Source organism: Pongo pygmaeus, chromosome 2 (assembly GCF_028885625.2).
Source record: "Pongo pygmaeus isolate AG05252 chromosome 2, NHGRI_mPonPyg2-v2.0_pri, whole genome shotgun sequence".
NCBI lineage: Eukaryota > Metazoa > Chordata > Mammalia > Primates > Hominidae > Pongo > Pongo pygmaeus.
In genome coordinates this window covers 102,156,092-102,176,848 of record NC_085930.1, presented here as the reverse complement: position 1 = coordinate 102,176,848, position 20,757 = coordinate 102,156,092, and the positions used below count along the sequence as shown (strand labels likewise).

The window sequence follows — 20,757 nt, the reverse complement described above, 5'->3', positions numbered from 1 at the left end:
AAAGGAGACAGGATCCTCTAAGCTGTCTTATATTGGGATTTTCTTACTATTTCTCTTTGTACTGTACATCTCCCAAGCCCTATCAAATGAATAGGTTATCAATAATCTACCTTCAGGAATGTGTTGACTTTACATCTTATATCAGACAAAATGTCTGTAGTACAACTTGAAAATTATCCTAAACATCAGAACAAAAGAGCAGGGCCTCTGCAAGCTCCCTTTACCTCAATGACAGCAAGATAGCAGTCTTTGGTGTCTGTACACAGGTCAAAGATGTTCCGTTTCACATCAATGGTTGCTGGAAAATAGAATGTGAGACGATTGGGACTGGACTATTGCTGTGACCCTAAAACCTGGTTTTCCTCTAAAGGAATTCAGGATGATTGCTCAAAAGTATTTCCATAACTCCTCTGTTTTTCAATAAAAAATTACAGGCCTCCAGAAGATGAAGGATCTTAAATAAGGAACACCAAAACATGACAAAATGATCAATGTCTGTCCCTTCCTGCTTACCTATAGGTTTGTAGTCAGTTGCATTAAATGTTCGGAAGGATGACCCAAAGGGGCTTTTCATCCTCTCTTCCATTAAGTCATCTTCATCATCTGCCTGCAACATAGCTTGAGGGGGAGTAGGGGAGGAAACACTATTAGGAATCACAAACATCCCCTCTTCACAAGTGCAGAAAATGTTAATGGCCAATCAAAACAATCTACTTGCATATAGGTTTACATACAAATTCCCTTGTACAGAAATCTACTCTGCATCTAGTTAGCTCCTCTCAGAGCATCTTCCTTGCATATCCCACCTATTGTGACAAATAATATCCTCAGCCTCTCATCTACCTCCAAGAAATGTTACTGTACTTACAAGGCTTACAACACCACAAGAGGACAAATGCAAAAGCTCTTAAGTTCATAATGATACACTGGAAAATACTGCATGAAATTTCTTTCCATACAAGATTTCCTTGTTATCTTCAAAGTCAGCTGCCTTTCACCCTAAACCAACATTATTTTCATATTTTTTGTCACCATTCGTACTATCAACTTTTTATCTTTTATGTTACAGCTCTCACATGCTTTCCAATTCACAAGTGAGAGATGGTTCCAAAAAGAAGTATCATATTAAGTGAAAGGGTAGAGCAAAAGGAAAGAGAATAATGAAGGATAAGGTTTATTACCTCCATACATCACTGTTCCCGTGTGATTGAACACCACGCGACACTGATCCAGAGCAGGAACAGTATGCAAAAGATGAAAAGTTCGAAGGTCCCACTAGGAGGGGAATGGTCAAGGAAAACTATTTTACACAAAACTTATCTAATCTCATGGGAGGAAATTCTAAAATATCACTTTTTTTCCTCCTGCCAGGTATTGATAATTTAAAAGTCAATGAGATCAAGGTAAAACAAATACATGTAGAATGCATATTATTGAATGATGTCTCTGAAAATATCCTAGGGTATCCTCATATACAGGAATGCTTTATGAGCTCTTTTCCTCCCAAAAGTAGTACTTCATTTTCCTCTTATGTGGCAACTGATTTTTACAGAGCAAAAGTAAAATCCTTCTGAAGACAAATAAAAGCTAATTCAATTCTTGGAGAACTGGGAGGTAGGAAACTGGTCACTCTTACCAAATACATAGAAAACATGCTAGTGAAAGTTGTCAGTAATTACTAACATTGGCAACAGTGCTTTGGAGATTTCACTAACATTTCAAACTAAAGGACAGGCACCATATTATTACCAGTGTGGACACTTTAACCAGGTATTGGTGTAAAGACAGAACAAATTATTTCTGCACCACAAACCAGACAACAAATGGAAGGTAAGACATGAGTATAAAGGATACAATCTCAGTATTAATGATCACCTCCAGTCCATTCGGATGGAAAACACCACTGATGTTCATATTGAACTTGTCAAACTTGTGGATGGCCTGTGCAGAGCGGACATCCCAGAGGACACCATCATTTAAGACAAGATCATCTGTAGGATTAAAGGTGGCACAGTTCCTCTTGTAGTTGTTGGCAAGATCTGGGTTAAACAGAGTCAACAGCTTGTTGCCAGTCTGAATATCATAAATCTTTAGAGAAGAAGGGATGGGAAGAGAAAAATCAGACGAATCCATCCACTGACAAATTTAAAGAGAAAATGTGCAAAGCAGTTTCTAAGATTAACACACAAATTCTCCACATGGATCAATGATTACCACAGAATACTGCCTCCCAAAGTGCTGGGATTACAGGCGTGAGCCACCGCACCCAGCCAGGCACCTCTTTTTCTTGGGGTTCCATTCTGCCTTACTGGCCACTATATTTGATTTCCTTCCCAAGTTCCTCATGTGGCAACTCCTAAACACATGTCAGGGTTCTATATCCACAACTCTTCTCCAGTCCCCTTGATGATCTCATATAAGTTCATGGCTCTAAATACTATCAGCTGGGGACAGTGACTTATGCCTGTAATGCCAACACTTTGGGACACCAAGAAAAGTGGATCACTTGAGCCCAGGAGTTCAAGACCAGCCTGGCCAACGTTGGGGAAATGCCGTCTCTACAAAAATACAAAAAAATTAGCCAGGTGTGATGGTGCTCGCCTGTAGTCCCAGCTACTCAGGAGGCTGAGGTAAGAGGATTGCTTGAGTCCAGGCAGTCAAGGCTGTGGTGAGCTGTGATTGTGCCACTGCACTGCAGCCGGGGTGACAGAACAAGACCCCATCTCAAAAATAAATAAATAAATAAATACTGTCAATATGTGGACAAGTCCCATATTTATATTTCCCAACCCACACTTCTCTCCTCAACTCCCAATTTTTTGTTGTTTTTATTTTCAGAGACAGGGTCTCACTTGGTTACTCAGGCTGGACTACAGTGACATAATCATAGCTCACAGCAGCCTCCAACTCGTGGGCTCAAGCAACCCTCCTGTCTCAGCTTCCTGAGTAGCTGGGACTATAGGTCCCAAGCCCACCAAGCTCAGCCAATTTTGTTTATTTTTTGTAGAGATGGGGGGAGTCTCTCTATGTTGCCCAGGCTGGTCTCAAACTCCTGGCCTCCCACCTCAGCCTCCCAAAGTGCTGGGATTACAGGCATAAGCCACTAAGTCTGGCCAACTCCCAACTTTTGTATTCAATCCCCATTCTCTACTTGAATGTCTAAGAGAATCTCAAATTTCATGTGTCCAAAATCCCAGGGCCAAGGTCCTCCATTTCTCATAGCCTCTACCATGCCTACCCAGGCCCAAACCCACAGCTCCTCTCATGTGTCAGGTGGTACAACACCCTCTGACCTGGAAAGCTGCTCTTGCTTCTCTCACAAAAACCAGAGTCACACTTTAGGAACTTTACATCCACTCATGTATCCTCTACTCACCCTCCAGTGTCTTCATCTCACTCAAAAGAAAAGCTAAAGGCCCTAACTACCACCTACAAGATGCTACCAGATACAGGCCCCTCACTGACCTCAGCTCTCCTCCCACCTCCCAAGCAAGGGCTTTTCCCTTGCCATTTCCTGTGCCTTACGCTGTTCCTCCAGGTATCTTCCTGAATCTCGCGTTTCCTTCAAGGCTGTGCTTAAACATTACCCCATCAGTGATGCTTCTACCCTAGATTAAAAAGAAGTCCCCCCACACCACCACCAAGCATTTCCTACCTCTTACCCTGCTTTCATTTTCTCTGAAACACTTCCCACCTAAATTTACCGTATATTTGCTTCTTTATTGTCTCCCCAATGAGGGTCCATAAAGGCAGTGACTTCATTTCTAATCTAAAACTTACTAAGAATTCAAAAATATCTGTGGTGCTAATGACATCTTTCTCAATGCCACGTTTAGCCCTTATACATTTTTCCCATACAGCTCAGAACTATATCATCATACTTTTAGATTCTAACTGGAAGGACTACCATTGATTTCTAGTTGCCCAAAGGACTTAGGCCCTCACATTCTATCAAGAAGATTTCATTATGAACAAAATGGGTATAATCAGCTTGAAAATAGTGGTTCTTAAGTACTTACGTGGGCAATGTCTCCTTTTGTGCCGATGACCCGATCCTGGGAGTGCTTACTGAACTCAACATAGTGATCTTCTGTGAAGGAATGCCTATGGACAAACAACCGGAGCACTGAAGTGACAGATCTTCAGGACATATTCCTGCAACCAACTGAAACACGGGTGACCCCCAGCCTCTTGCACAATCACACTCACCTAAAGATCCTGGACTCCCAAAGAGGAAACAATCATACACTTAGATTACAAAGAAAATTCTTTCTATCAGCTTGTCCAAGCAGATACAAAATAATGAATGGGAATTTCTTAGAGAAATGACAAACAGGGCACATGTGCCTTTGAAACACGCAGCAAAGGGGCCAGGCATGGTAGCTAACTCCCACAATCCCAGCACTTTGGGAGGCTGAGGCAGGTGGATTGTCTGAGCTCAGGAGTTCGAGACCACCCTGGGCAACATGTCGAAACCCTATCTCTACCAAAAATGCAAAAAATTAGCCAGTCGTGGTGGCACATGCCTGTGGTCCCAGCTACTCAGCAGGCTGAGGTGAGAGGATCACTTGAGCCTGGGAGGTGGAGGTTGCAGTAGGTCATGCTTGTGCCACTGCACTCCAACCTAAGTGACAGAATGAGACCCCATCTAAAGAAGGAAAGAAAAGAAAAGGCCAGGTGCGGTGGCTCAGGCCTGTAATCCCAGCACTTTGGGAGGCCGAGGCCGGCGGATCACAAGGTCAGGAGATCGAGACCATCCTGGCTAACACGGTGAAACGCTGTCTCTACTAAAAATACAAAAAATTAGCCAGGCGTGGTGGCGGGCACCTCTAGTCCCAGCTGCTCGGGAGGCTAAGGCAGGAGAACGGTGTGAACCCAGGAGGCAGAGCTTGCAGTGAGCTGAGATCACGCCACTGCACTCCAGCCTGGGCGACAGAGCGAGACTCTGTCTCACAAAAAATAAAAAAAAGAAAAAAAAAAGAAAAGGAAAGGAGAGGAGAGGAGAAGAGAGGAGAGAGAAAAGGAGGGGAGGTGAGGGGGGAGAGGAGAGGAGAGGAGAGGAGATACAGCAAAGACTGCAATATCCTATGTGAACATGGGAAAATACATAGATTCTGGGTCGGGGTCTGCTGCATGAGAATGTATATACCTCATAAAAATATCTAGGAATTAAGAAAGATAAAGTCTTATTAAACATGAGTCTCAAATGAGGAAGAGAGAAGTTAACAATAACTGACAGCATCCTCTTTCCCCAAAAGGCTTCCAGTCTAAGAATCAAATGAAGGGGGGTATAAACTAGGTAAATAAAGCACAGACTAGGTTCCAAAAGCAGATACATACTTCATATCAAATACTGACTTCATTCCCCAAAGTGCAGACAAAGGCTGGCTCCAAGTAGCAGATGTCAGCAGCAAGGACCCATCCTAAAAGAAAAAGGCGCAAGGTGGGTAACCACGTATTTACATACATGCAGATGTCACTTCCTGCCATTAGCATTTTTAAAGATATGTATAAAAATGTTGTTGAATTAAAGAGACAATTTTATAACCCCCAGAAACCAAGAAATGGTCAGAAGCCACTAGGATTTGAATACATATATCTATAGTGTCCTAGAAAATAACTAAACTTAAGAGAATATTAAATCCTACTGAACTAGCCACAAAAATAGAATAGATAAAAGGGAGGGGGAAAAATGAGAAGATGTCAAAGATGGTTCCTTTCTTCCTAATAACTGCCATATTCCTCATTCTCCATCTGAAATATGAGTTAACCTCAACTAGATTTTCCAGCTGAGGACTCATTTAAAAGAGAGAGCTCAATAAAGGGTAAGCCTCCTTTACTCTAGTTCACCAATTCATCTTGGAAGAATGACTGAGAGCATCCTAGGAAGGAACCCTTACCCTGGAAGGTTCAAGATGTGTGATGGCTGAGTTGTGACAGTTATAGCTGGCCTCCTCCTGTCCACTAAACACATTATAGAGCTTCAGCTGCCCTGTGCAGGTGCCAAGCATCAGGAACCGCTCCCGTGCTGAGAATGCACAGCAGGTGAAGCCACTCTCATCTTCATTGGCTTCCCGGAACACTGAAATAGGACGGAATCTAAGCAAAAAAAAGAGAGAATCACAGGCAAAGAATGTGCAGGGACTCAGAAAAAGCAAACTGCTAGGATAGAAGAAAAAGCACAGAACATTAATGTTTCAAATGGCTTCTTCCAAAATCACAGTGACCTTCAGTGCTTCTTATTTTAAATAAGAAAAAGATTTCCACTTACCAATTTAAATAACAAAAATTCCCATGTTTAGGCCAGACGCAGTGGCTCACGCCTGTAATCCTAGCACTTTGGGAGGCCGAAGTGGGGGGATCAACTGAGGTCAGGAATTCAAGACCAGCCTGGCCAACATGGTAAAACCCCATCTCTACTAAAAATGCAAAAATTAGCTAGATATGGTGGCGCCTGCCTGTAATCCCAGCTACTCAGGAGGCTGAGGCAGGAGAATCACTTGAACCTAGGAGGCAGAGGTTGCAGTGAGCCAAGATAGCACCACTGTACTCCAGCCTAGGCGACAGAGAGACTCCGTCTCCAAAAAAAAAAAATTCCGATGTTTAAAACCTGTGATCCCATAACCTTTATGTAAGATTTGTCAAGAATCAGAACAGGAAGCAACTTGCACCAGCACAAGCTTGGGAGCCTCCTTATGGACAGTAATGAGGGGATGTGGGTTCTAGAAAACATACTAGTTGAGATGAGAACACAAAGGATTATTATCAATGTACTGCCAACAATCACACAAGGAACCCATGGTTGACAAAAGGTGGTACAATTACATTGTTCAAGTATTACACAAAGTGACAATCAGTGGTATTTCAGGCCAACTATGCTGATACTGCCCAGTTTGATTTAAATAAAAGAATCATTCCAATTCCCAGGGAGTAAGAAGGGACCTCTTCTTACCTGCTAAAGATAAGGTGCCTATCAAAGCATCCGCCATCCACCCCTCCATACTTTGGAAATGATGCCCTGCGGTTTAGCCTTGAGGTAAAGTTTATTGGCGCTTGCCGCCTCTGTTTTGGCTCAGGACATTGGTGAGGAGTAAAGAGGGAGAAAGGTGGGCAGGTGGCAACTGGATTCTTGCAGCGAGCATGTTGTTCTCTAAGATACTCTGTGATTATACTGTCCAGCGTAGGTGGGGAAGGAAGATGTCTGTCCAGCTGCTTTTTTATGGCTGGGCTTTGGCTGTAGGCACCATGGTCCGACTTCTGCCGCAACACTCTGATTTTCCTGCCATTGCAGGGTGATGGCCTCTCTCTGATAAAACTGATTCTACCAATCAAAGGGGAGTTGCCTGCATAAGATGGGCCAGGCAGAGCTAGCGGACCCTGGGGGGGCCGTGGCTGAGGATGAGCAGTAGGGGCAGAAGGGGCAGAGGCACCCACGGCAGCATGGCTGCCCAGTCGAGTTGCAATGCCATTAGCGATACGAGGGGTTCGGGGTAGAGAGACAGGAGAAGCAGCAGCAGTGACTGGGGTAAAGGCAGAAGAATGGGAGGCAGCAGTCATGGGCAGGTCAGCCTCTTTTGTCAGCACGGTTGCTGTTTCTCCAAGCCCTTTAGAGATAAGATGGTTTCGTATCAACAAAAGCAGCTCTTTCTCAGGGAAGGAGATCCTTGACTGGGCAACAACATCTGCTTTCTGCAGTCGTGCTAGGGAAACATCAGTGCCAATGAGAAGTGGTTTTCCTGACACCCGTTCAATGAGTTCAGCAGCATACTTGCAGAACTTGACGTGGTCACTGCGCTTGTCCTGCAGCACAGGCTCCTTCATCAGCTGCTGGATCTGGCAGCTGCTGAAAAGGGGCAGTTTACTGATGATCTGCCGGACAGTGCTACTGCGAGAGAGGCCCACCAGGGCCTTGCAGGCCAGGGCCCGGATTTGGTCTGCATCTGTGATGGGCATCTTAATGGACAGTAAGGACAGGAGCACCTTGATGCCGTTGTTGGACTGAACCACATTCCACATCTTGGCCAGGGTGTGCTCACTGCTTTTAGGGTTCTGAGGCAGCTTTCTCCGAGGAGTACCAGAGATAAATTTACCAATACTGGATATTCGGTTATCTGGGCCACACACACAATTGATGATAATCTGAAGTGCTGACTTCTGAATTTCAGCATCATGGATGAAGAACTCACCCTCAGCCACTCCCAAAATAATGCTGATACCTAATGGGAAAAAAAAATTATGTATTATTCACCATAAAACTAATGGCCAACTTCAATAGTTGTTCCAGAGTCAAAATTTGGTGTTCTACTCACTTTGTTTTACTTTAAAAAACGACATTACTTTTGTAAAAACTGCAAGGGTTTGTATAAAGTGCAGACAGTTCTACTACAATGTATTTTTATGGTATCTCATATGCAGTTATTAAATAGGGAAATCATGTCATAATTATGGAAAGTAATCAAGGTTCATGTGCAATTTTTTCTGGTTTTATTATTTTTTTGAGGTTGACTCTTGCTCTGTGGCCCAAGCTGGAGTGCACTGGTGTGATCTTGGCTCACTGCAACCTCCGCCTCCCGGGTTCAAGTGATTCTCCTGCCTCAGCCTCCCAAAGAGCTGGGATTACAGGCGCCCGTCACCACGCCCAGCTAATTTTTGTATTTTTAGTAGAGGTGGGGTTTCACCGTGTTGGCCAGGCTGGTCTGGAACTCCTGATCTCAGGTGATCCACCCGCCTCGGCCTCCCAAAGTGCTGGGATTACAGGTGTGAGCCACTGCGCTCGGCCTTTTCTGGTTTATTAATTTTAATACACTAAAACCTCAGGAACAGAGAAAGCCCTCAGTTGGGCTGCTACTGTGGAAGCAGAACCCTTTCCACTCTATTTTAAGAAAATTAAAAACAAGTGCCTGTGTCTTGGTCCTATCCTGCATCTTGTCCCGTCACATGACTTCCCATGCTCACCCCAGCAGTGCCCAGATCAGCCTTGCTCTTAATAAAGTATATTATCAAAGTATATTTTCTTTTATATATGTATGACAGTTTCTACCCATTTTGAGTTACCTGCCAATTACTGACTCAGGTTACAAAACTGCTTACTTTTTTTTCCCCCCTTTAACTCCTGGAAAGCTGTGATGCTTAAGTTTTTCACTATCTGCCTCAATCCATTTTTCCCATGAACTTTATTTTTAGTGCAAGACTCTTCAGAGTGTGAGCTTTTCAGGAAAGCTATAATATACCATTATAGCAGAAATGCCAGTACCACTCAGAAAACCTGAGGTTACTAGCATGACTCCCTTACATCAAACTATCTGGTCCTACATTTGTATTTTTATTTTTTGTTTTTTCTTAAATTAGTTCCTGATCTGCTGAATGGTATTCCTTATAACAGACAGACAAGGAGCCCCCCTCTACTACTTCTGTTCTAAAATCCAAAATTAGGTCAGGTAAGTAACCACAACCAGAGTGGCAAAGAAAAAACAAATCCAGACCAAGCAACAACAAAAATGGCAAAGTACAACCTACCTACAGTAGAAACTGTAGATCCAGCCTCATCCAACACGTCCACTGATTCTGCCAACTGGAGCTGGATTTTTGGCACCACAGTAAGAATAGCCAGGACATCCAAAGCAAAGCGCACAGTGTCATTCCTGGACAGGAAGAAGAATTAGTCAAAGGGAAATTAGAGTATAGCCACAACAATCGAGAGAGAGAGACAAACAGACACACACACGCACACACAGAGACAATAAATCAGAACCACTACCAGTGTGGCTCTATCTCAAGCTGTCGCATCGAGAGAGGATTTTATAGTCACCATGACATTACTTCCAAAAAATGTAGCAATGGAATTTTTACCTATTAAACTTCTATGATAAAAAACATAGAATAATCCTGAATCCTTTCATCCTAGTGAAAACATATAGAGACACATACTCTCAAAGTTTTGGTGAGAGTAGAAATTAGCACACTCTTTCCGGAAAGTAATCTGGAGGCCAGGCACGGTGGCTCAAGCCTATAATCCCAACACTTTAGGAGGCCAAGGTGGGAGGATCACTTGAACCCAGGAGTTTGAGACCAGACTGGGCAACATGGTTTTATCTTTTTCTATTAAAAAAAAAAATAAGATATTAGCTGGGTGTGGTAGCACGTGCCTGTAGTCCCAGCTTCTCAGGAGGCTGAGGTGGAAGGATCACCTATGCCCAGGAAGTTGAGGCTGTGGTGAGCCGTGATTACACCACTGCACTCCAGTCTGGGCAACAGAGTAAGAGCCTGTCTCGAAAAACAAAAAAAGAAAAATGAAAAAAAAAAAAAAGTAATCTGGAAATATGAAACAAGATTCTTAAAATGTTCATAAACCTTGTCCTAGAAATTTCACCTCTAACAATCTGTCCTAAAGAAATAATCAGGCCGGGGCCAGGCGTGGTGGCTCATGCCTGTAATCCTAGCACTTTGGGAGGCTGAGGCAGGCAGACTGCCTGAGCTCAGGAGTTCAAGACTAGCCTGGGCAACATGGCGAAACCCTGTCACTACTAAAATAAAAATTAAAAAAAAAAATTAGCCAGGCTTAGTGGTGGGCGCCTGTAGTCCCAGCTACTTGGGAGGTTGAGGCAGGAGAATTGCTTGAACCCAGGAGGCGGAAGTTGCAGTGAGCTGAGATTGAGCCACCGCACTCCAGCCCGGGCCACAGAGAGAGACTCCGTCTCCATAAAAAAAAAAAAAAAAAAAAAAAAAGAAAAGAAAAGAAAAAAGACTCAGGCCGGGTGCAGTGGCTCACACTGGTAATCACAACAATTTGGGAGGCTGAGGCAGGCAGATGACCTGAGGTCAGTAATTCAAGACCAGCCTGGCCAACATGTTGAAACCCCATCTCTACTAAAAAATACAAAAACCAGCCAGGCGTGGTGGTGGGCATCTGTAATCCCAGCTACTCAGGAGGCTGAGGCAGGGAGAATTGCTTGAATCTGGGAGGCAGAGGCTGCAGTGAGCCAAGATCACACCACTGCACTCCAGCTTGGTCAACACAGTGAGACTCCATTTCAAAAAAAAAAAAAGAAAGAAAGAATCAGAAGAATTTATGTATTAAGATGTTCATTAGCCACATTAAAATAGCAAAAGAATGAGAAAACCCACATAGACAAGAGCAACATATGTGTTAGAGTATAGTGCACTCATAAACTACAGCCATTGACAATCATTTTCAAAGAACCCTAAAGAATGAGGGAAAGGGTTCAAAATACAACATTAATGATATAAAAATTAAAAATGTAAGATATGAAATTAAAAATCTGACAATACCAAGTACTGGCAAGAAAGTAGAGAAATGTTAGATGTCTTTTGTAGTTAAAAAAGAAAAAATGGCTGGGTGTGGTGGGAGGCCAGGGCGGGTGGATCACGAGGTCAGGAGTTCAAGACCAGCCTGGCCAATATGGTGAAACCCTGTCTCTACTAAAAATACAAAAATTAGCTGGGCATGGTAGTGGGCGCCTGTAGTCCCAGTTACTCAGGAGGCTGAAGCAGGAGAATTGCTTGAACCCAGGAGGTGGAGGTTGCAATAAGCCGAGATTGCACCACTACTGCACTCCAGCCTGGGTAACAGAGCAAGACTCTGCCTCAAAAAAAAAAAAAAGAAAAAAAAAAAAGTAGAGAAATGAAAGCTCCTATATATTGCTGGTGGGGGATGACAATGGTATGAACATTTTTAGAAGCAATTTGGCAATATCCAATAAAGGTAAGAACACAGACACCCTACAAACCAGATGGTCTACATCATATCCTCAAGAGAGCCTCCAAAAGGTTCATGATACCATTTATTTAATAGCCAAAAAAAAACAAAAACACTAAATTAGCCATCAATGGCAGAATAAACTGCAGTATAGAAATACAGCATTTTAAATAAATATCAACATATATAAATCTCAAGAATATAAGGGTAAAAAAAGCAAGCTGTGAAAGATGAACTTAGGAAAATATTTATAATTTAAAAACATGCAAAGCAGTATGACATTATTATTTATGAACACACATATATATATAGTATAAAAACATGAGTGGGGAGAATATGGTTCCAATTCAGAAGATAGGTGATGCTGGGGAGGCAGAAAAAGAATTAAGCAAAAAGCAAATACAACAATATGCCAATCCTGGTTAATGATGGAGCAGTTGTTATACTATTCTCTGTGCCTTTCTATGTTTTGAAAATATTCATAAAAAAGATGAATTTGATTAAAAGTATAATATCAATTATGTGTATTTACAAATATTATGTAGTGAATGCTAAGAGTAATTTTCTCTTTAAAAGATTCTGCATATTCTAAAGCAGAAACATTTATTAATTTTATTTCTAAAAATAATTTTTTAAAATCAAGGACATATTTTTTCAATAATCCAAATACAGGCCAGACAGTGTTTCATGCCTATAATCCCAGCACATTGAGAGGCTGAGGCAGGCAGATCACTCAAGGCCAGGAGTTCGAGACCAGCCTGGCCAACATGGCAAAACCCCGTCTCTACTAAAAAATACAAAAATTAGCTGGGCTTGGTGGTGCGCGCCTGTAATCCCAGCTACTTCAGAGGCCGAGGCACAAGAATCTCTTGAACCTGGGAGGTGGAGGTTGGAGTGAGCCAAGATCCTGCCACTGCACTCCAGCCTGGGCAACAGAGCAAGATTCTGTCTCCAAAACCAACAAAAAAGTAAATAAACACAGATGTACCAGTTTAAAAAATGTATTTATACCCTTTCTAGTTGTTTCGTGAGCTGTCATCATCTTTTTTTTTTTTTTTTTTGGAAACAGAGTCTTGCTCTGTTGCCCAGGCTAAAGTGCAGTGGCACCATCTTGGCTCACTGCATTCTCTACCTCCTGGGCTCAAGCAATCCTCCCACCTCAGCCTCCCTAGTAGCTGGGACTACAGGCATGCAGCAACACACCAGGCTAATTTTTTTTATTTTTGGTAGAGATGGGGTTTCACCATATTGCCCAGGCTGGTCTCAAACTCCTGATCTCAAGCAATCTGCCCGCCTCAGCCTCCCTAAGTGCTGGGATTACAGGTATGAACCACCACGCCTGGCCTATTATCACTTTTTAAACAATTCTCCAAATAAATATAATAACCTACTTTTCCAATATTCTAAAACAGCACTTCTCAAAGTATAGTCTGGAGACCTCTAGAAGTCTGAGACCCTTTCAGAAGGTCCCGTGAAGTCAAAGCTATTTTCATAATAATAAGATGTTACTTTCCTTTTGCACTCTCATTCTCTCATTGCATAGTAAGAGAGTCTTCCAGTGATGATGTGATGTCACAAAAACTGAATACAGAAGCAGATATGAAATATTAGGCCAGACATTTTTTCAAACTTGCTAAAATTATCTGGTTTTATTTTGGAAATTTTTCATGAATAACGCAAACATGCAATGGGTTCACTTTTTTTTTTTGAGATGAAGACTTGCTCTGTCGCCTAGACTGGAGTACAGTGGCGTGATCTCCGCTCACTGCAACCTCTGCCTCTCGGGTTCAATCAATTCTCCTGCCTCAGCCTCCCAGGTAACTGGGACTACAGGTGCGTAACACCACACCCGGCTAATTTTTCTATTTTTAGTAGAGATGGGGTTTCACCATATTGCCCAGGCTGGTCTCAAACTCCGGACCTCAAGTGATCTGCCCACCTCGTCCTTCCAAAGTGCTGAAATTACAGGCATGAGCCACCATGCCTGGCCCACATTTTTAATGCATAAATATTTTTACATTTTGTTTTAATGTCTAATACTGATAGATATTAACACAAAAACAAAAGCCTTTTAGAGTTCTCAGTAATTATTAATATGGTAAAGGTATCCTGAAACCAAAAAGTTTAATAACACCTGTTCCAAGAGTACCTTACTATATTTAAACCCTGGGATTTAATAAACTTACTATATTCCCCTAAATAAGCCCCTCTCTTATCTTTATGGCAGTGAGTGAACAGGAAAAGAAGGTCAAGCACTCTGTTTATAAACTTTACTATCTTAAGACCCCATCTTTTTCAAAACACAGTTTTATTTCTTTTTATATCATCTTCAAATAGAACCTACCCAGTTTCCTGATTACATCAGCCACCCTTTTCTGGGCCTTGTCCTGCTCTGCCTTCAACTAATTTGTGAAAATCCTAACAGTGTGTTGAATTCCAAGAGTAAAAGGACAATTTTATATGAACGTAATATAAACATTATATATGGTTGTCAAGTAGTAGCAAGACATTTAAAGTCTAAGTACTAAAGAATCCTGGACTCCAGCCTCAAGACAACACTTTAACCCCAGCTCTGCAGCTGTGGCTGTGTAAATCATGTACTTCTCTGACAGTACAGATGCTAATCCTTGCCTACTATGCAAATTTTACAATCACCAAGACCATATATATGAACAAGCGTGCTGTAAATTAAAAATCATATTTTCATGCCTAATCTAATTTCTCAGATTCAAGTCCAAAATTTCAATTCCATTCAACAAATGTTTGTTAAGCATATACAATGCGCAAACCAACATCAACTTTAATAAAAAGATGCATCAAACTTCATTTGAAATCTCTCTCTGGTCCCACCTTGCATAATAGGTCTTCCAATTGCAGGCAATAGAAATAAGCTGCAATAAGAGTTGCACACAAGAAAGTTTGAGGAAGACTTCAGCTGGTTCCCAATATAGCTGCGCTGGGCCATATTCTATCAAAAATTCCATCATTTCCACAATCTGTTCATGAGTATATGAGCATGCCTATAAGGAGACATATATGGTATTATTATTATATATAACTCTACATCTGCCTACTACCTTCTTGAGCGCAGCTCACTGGCCAAGAGATTTTATTTTATTTACTTATTTCGAGACAGGGTCTCACTTTGCTGCCCAGGCTGGAGGGCAGTGGCTTGATCACGGCTCACTGTAGCCTCAATCTCTCAGGCTCAAGCTACCCTCCTGTCTCAGCATCCCAAGTAGCTAGAACCACAGGCACATGCCACCACACCCAGCTAATTATTTTATTTTTCGTAGAGACAGGGTCTCATTTTGTTGCCCATGCTGGAGTGCAGTGGCATGATCATAGCTCACTGCAGCCCTGAACTCTTAAGACTCAAGCGATCCTCCCACCTCAGCCTCCTGAAGTGCTGGAATTACAGGCATGAGCCACCATGCTTGTCCAAGGTTTTAATTATAAATTAAATAATAATACCTTTCAAATTCCACAATTCTTGAGTCAAAAGCCCATATGTGAAATAATGACCATATATTGCTTAATCTTTTATCTTATTTATAACTAGACTCACAATATGATTTGTCCAAAAAGATAACAAAAGTTTCCTTTGTGCATATAAGTTACAGCTTAAGAGAAAGAAGCATCATGTGACTGATTTCAATTTGTGACTTTTTTTTTCTTGAGAGTGGTTCTCACTCTGTTGCCCAGACTGGAGTGCCATAGCCTGATCACATGCAGCCTCAAACCCCCAGACTCGAGTGATTCTCCCACCTCAGCCACCATGCCCCTTTTTTTTTTTTTTTTTTTGAGACAGTCTCTGCCCAGACTGGAGTGCAGTGGTATGATCATAGCTCATTGCAGTCTTGAACTCCTGGGTTCAAATCATCCTCCCACCTCTGCCTTCCAAGTAGCTAGAACTACAGATGCACACCACAGGGCCCAGCCAATTTTTAAAATTTTTGTAAAGACAGGGTCTCACTATTGTTGCCCAGGCTGGTCTCAAGAAATCTGCTGGTGATTTTTTAAAAAACATGCAGCTACTCGTCATTATCCCAAAACATATCAAATTCCACAATGATAGCGAAGTGGAGTTATAAACACATTTCCAGAAAAGAAATTCTGCACAGAAGGCAAATCATCTAGTACTTTTTATACAAAAAAGCTCTTTGCCAGGTACAGTGGCTCACACCTGTAATTCTAGCACTTTGGGAGGTCGAGGTGGGAGGACTGCTTGAGTCCAGGAGTTCAAGACCAGCCAGGACAACATAGTGAGACCCCCACCTCCACGAAAAATTTAAAAATTAGCTGGGTGTGGTGGTGTGTGCCTATAGTCCCCCAACTACTCAGGAGGTTGAGGTGGGAGGATCACCTGAACCTGGGAGGTTAATGTTGCAATGAGCTGTGGTCACATCACTGCACTCCAGCCTGGGTGACAGAGGGAGACGTATCTCAAAAAGAAAAAAAGACAGCTTTTTTATACACACTTCAGTTAATCTTTTAGTTCCAGAATCCCAGCAACTTACAACTGGAAGCAAAATAATTCCCTGAAATTCATCTATTACATCCATTTTACAATTGTTCTGCCTTCATACAGGGAAGTATACTCCAACAATGGACATAGCACAGAGAGTCCACTGATCTGAATGTGAATTTCAGGACTGAGATGCTAGAGAGGGCTAACAGAACTTTCCCTTTCAAGGCAAGGTCCTCTCACCTTGTACGGGGGTTGCGGGTGGACAAGAATGCCACCCTCAGTCCTCTGAAGTGACTGCTTCACTTGTTCCAATTTAATGGCCAGGTGAGCCTCAAAGTATTTGCGCAAAGCCATGCAGGTATGTTTCCCAGTTTGGCGGCTAGCAAATATTTCATCATCACTCAGAAGTGCACCCTGATCTTCCAAATTTAGAATCTCCAAAGTACTGATCTATTAAGATGCAAAATTTGGGGCAAAAGAGGGGAAAAGGCAAAAAGAGTTAAGTAAAAAGATTTAAAAAAGGGAAAATATTTTAGTAAACTTTTTTTACTTTCCATACATATTCTGCTTATGTATCAGTAAACTTTTATGCTTAACAAGACTGACAAATATCAAAGCATATTTATGTATATCTATGTATACAGCATGTTAACAGTAGCTATATGAAAGCAAAACATTAAACTCATATCAAAAAATGAACAAGCTTTTAATCATATTAAAAAATGTACAGGAATAAAACTTGCTTTTAGAAAGATCAAGATCATCAACTGCCAATCCCTGTTATAAGACTACTATATCCAAGGCAAGTCTACAACGACACAGTGTCCTCTTAACTACTAAAGAAAAAGAGAAATTTGTGAAGAAACGGGAAAAAAAAAAAACTTCACAAAAAGAATGGCAGCAAAACTCCTCTAATCAGAAGCTTCCTTTCTTCAAGGGTGTGCTGTTAAAGGGCAGCCAACACAACCAGGACCCTTAATCCTAGTGAGAAAAGCACTGAAAGAACCTCACCAAGTTCACCAGACGACGAAGACCATCATAGCGGTCAAAGAGCTCCAAGACAGCCCGAAATGAGAAGCAAATTGAAAAAAACATGGTAGCATGGCAGCATCCTGAAGCATGAGAACACTCCATTAACCACAGGGTATAGTTCACCACATCAGACAGAACATTGTGGGGATGCATGCAAACCTGCAAAAAAATACAAATAAAACAATGCTTTTAAATTGCGGGCAAAGGAGCCCTCGAACAGGATGAAAAATTTGCCAGTATAGATATCTGCAGAATACAATGACCATTTCCAATCAAGTCACTCTTAGTACAAAGTTTAGGTAATAATACAAAGGCAATTTTAGAACACAATCCATTCCAAACCTGAAAACAACCTAAATTTAGATAAATATTTAAATACAACCTATACTTACTGAGTGCCAACAAATATTTACATCATTTAATGCTCACAAGGGCTCCATTATACAGGTATTAGATTCTCACTTAAAAGAAGAGGAAGAGGTAAGGAACTTCTGCAATGTGATAAAAGTGGCTCAGATTTCTGATCCTAAGTCTAGGAGTTTGGTATTCATTCTCTGGTTAATTCACACACATTTTGATGTCTACTATGGGTCACAAAATGAAACTGTAAAGCATCCCCAGGTTTCCTTGATATTTTTTTCTCTATCTTACCCATAAGTAATTTTGTATGTACACACACCGATTAGTTTATTACTCCCAAAAGACTACCTATCTTGCATAAATATCAAAAGAAAAACAAATTAAAACTGATATTATTAATAAGCAAAGATAAATAATGTCATAGCTTGAGAAGAAATTACCCATTTCACTCTACCAGAAAAAGACACACCAAATAAGAATATTAGAAAAATGTTCCAGAAATAGAAGTAACAAGAGCTTTGCTTTCCTAGGGGATCACAGGAGCCCATCGCTTTTCAAATGTATAACCCACAGCCTGGGCAAAATGGCAAAACCCTGCCTCTACAAAACATGCAAAAATTAGCCAGGTGTGGTGGTGTGCCCTTGTTGTCCCAGCTACTTGCGAGGATGGTTTGAACCCAGGAGGCCGAGGCTGCAGTGAGCCAAGATCATGCCACTGGACTCCAGCATAGGCGACAGAGCCAGACCCTGCCTCAAAACAAAAACAAAAAAACAAAAAACCACATACGTATGTATAACCCATTTACACTTTAAAAAAAATCACAACGCCAGGCACGGTGGCTTATGCCTGTAATCCCAGTACTTTGGGAGGCTGAGGCGGGTGGATCACTTAAGGTCAGGAGTTCAGGACCAGCCTAGCCAACATGGTAAAACCCCGTCTCTACTGAAAAAAAAAAAAAAAAATTGGCCAGGCGTGGTGGCACGTGCCTGTGATCCCAGCTATTCAGGAGGCTGAGACAGGAGAATCACTTGAACCCAGGGGGCAGAGGTTGCAGTGAGCCGAGATCCCGCCACTGCACTCCAGTCTGGGTGACAGAGCAAGACTCTGTCTCAAAAAAAAAAAAAAAATGATTATATATGAAAGAGTCTTAACTAGAAAAACAGCAGAACCAAATGGAAAACCTCTCTGCAGCCCTAGGAATAGTTGGGATGGTTTTATTATCTCCATAACAAACTATTTGTTAATATAAAACAAGCATCAGCTGAGTGTGGTAGCATGCCTATAATCTCAGCACTTTGGGAGGCCATGGTGGGAGGAATACTTGAGTCCAGGGGTCCAAGACTAGCCTGGGCAACATGGTGAAACCCAATCTCTACAAAAAGTACAAAAAAAAAAAAAAAAGAAGTACAAAAATTAGCCAGGTGTGGTGGTGCACGTCTGTGGTCCCAGCTACTTGGGAGGCTGAAGTGGGAGGATGGCTTGAGCCCGGGAGGTCAAGGCTACAATGGGCTGTGATCACACCACTGCACTACAGCCTACAGCCTGGACAACAGAGCGAGACCCTGTCATTAGAAAAAAAAAAAAAAGGCCGGGCGGGGTGGCTCACGCCTGTAATCCCAGCACTTTGGGTGGCCAAGGTGCGGGAATCACAAGGTCAGGAGTTCGAGACCAGCCTAGCCAACGTGGTGAAACCCTGTCTTTACTACAAATACAAAAATTAGCCGGGCACGGTGGCGGGCGCCTGTAATCCCAGCTACTTGGGAGGCTGAGGCAGGAAAATTGCTTGAACCTGGGAGTTGGAGGCTGCAGTGAGCCAAGATGGCACCACTGCACTCCAACCTGGGAGACAGAGCAAGATTCTGTCAAAAAAAAAAAAAAAAAAAAGTATAAAAAGTAGCCAGGCATGGTGGCACAAGCCTGTAGTCCTAGCTACCTGGCAGGCTGAGCACTTGGGCAATAGGGTGAGACCCTGTCTCTAAAAATACACAAACACATACACCCCTATATACGATATAAATGTGTGTGCGAATGAATCAGTGAGAGACTAGATCTGTTGTGTGTTTTTTTTTTTTAAACGGAGTCTTGCTCTGTAGCCCAGGCTGGAGTGCAATGCCACAGTCTCAGCTCATTGCAACCTCCGCCTCCTGGGTTCAAGCAATTCTCCTGCCTCAGCCTCCCAAGTAGCTAGGATTACAGGCACCTGCCACCATGCCCAGCTAATTTTTGTATTTTTAGTAGAGACGGGGTTACACCATGTTGGCCAGGCTGATCTTGAACTCCTGACCTCAGGTGATCCACCCACCTCGACCTCCCAAAGTGTTGTGATTACAGGCGTGAGCCACTGCACCCAGCCTGTTGTTTTTACAATAACTCATAAATGTCACTGCACTAAGACATCGGAAAAGTGCCTGAAGGCTAATCTTAATGCCACAGAAATGGCAAAAACTAAATAAAGCTCCCAGACTCCAATCCACCCAGCATTTTCCCAGTAGAGTCAGAAAAAAATAGAACCATTTCTAAACAATTTTACATTTTTAGAATGCTTTATAAAGACTAGACTTTCATGTTCCTTGCTTCATTAAAATTTATTCCTTCAACTACTGTTTTTTTCTTATCCAAAAGTCATTCTGCGAATGTGATCTTTTAAAGAGGTTGTCCCCAACCTAATCTCATCCCCACAAACCTGTATAGATGACTTACTCTTTCCATGGCATCCTGATTGTAGGATAGGTAATACAAACACATAGACACACCGGTTGCAGCCATAGAAGGACGAGGTATTTCCAGTAATTTCTGTACTCCACCATGCGCAACAAATTCTGTGGCAAATTTGTTATGGAGCAGGAGAGATGCTAGGTGCTAAAAAATGAGGACACAAATTACCACAAAATAATCTAGAAAATTAACAAAATCTCTTGACCTAATATTCAGTTAAGCTGTTAAATACAAAAGTCCTCTAAGGAGACAACCAACCCCTCACAAAAGAAAACCCAGTATTATTTAAAGTAAACAAAAAGACTAAGATTCCTTAACATTCGTCTTTTCTTTCCTAACACCAGGAAATATTTTTTTTTTGAGACGGAGTTTCGCTGTTCTTGCCCAGGCTGGAGTGCAATGGTGCAGTCTTGGCTCACTGCAACCTCCGCCTCCCAGGTGCAATTGATTCTCCTGCCTCAG

The 20,757-nt window shown here is 42.1% G+C and overlaps 1 protein-coding gene across 11 annotated transcripts in view; it reads right to left on the bottom strand.

Moving 5' to 3' along the window:
- DCAF1 (DDB1 and CUL4 associated factor 1) overlaps positions 1-20,757 on the bottom strand; it is a 107,767-nt gene that overhangs the window by 17,132 nt on the left and 69,878 nt on the right. For 8 of the 11 annotated variants that reach the window (XR_010125726.1, XM_054483622.1, XM_063661943.1 and 5 more), the window contains 13 exons: positions 20,281-20,439; positions 17,199-17,378; positions 16,428-16,637; positions 14,567-14,736; positions 9,517-9,641; positions 6,953-8,216; positions 5,901-6,099; positions 5,341-5,423; positions 4,020-4,104; positions 1,855-2,088; positions 1,182-1,275; positions 514-618; positions 225-298 (listed from right to left, as the gene is read on the bottom strand). Coding sequence is in view for 9 of the 11 variants with exons in the window: in XM_054483622.1 (XP_054339597.1) it covers positions 225-298; positions 514-618; positions 1,182-1,275; positions 1,855-2,088; positions 4,020-4,104; positions 5,341-5,423; positions 5,901-6,099; positions 6,953-8,216; positions 9,517-9,641; positions 14,567-14,736; positions 16,428-16,637; positions 17,199-17,378; positions 20,281-20,439 (2,982 nt within the window). In the remaining 2 variants the exon portion in view is untranslated. The remainder of the gene's footprint in view (positions 1-224; positions 299-513; positions 619-1,181; positions 1,276-1,854; positions 2,089-4,019; positions 4,105-5,340; positions 5,424-5,900; positions 6,100-6,952; positions 8,217-9,516; positions 9,642-14,566; positions 14,737-16,427; positions 16,638-17,198; positions 17,379-20,280; positions 20,440-20,757) is intronic. The other 3 variants (XR_010125727.1, XM_054483627.1, XM_054483628.2) reach the window with 1 other exon arrangement.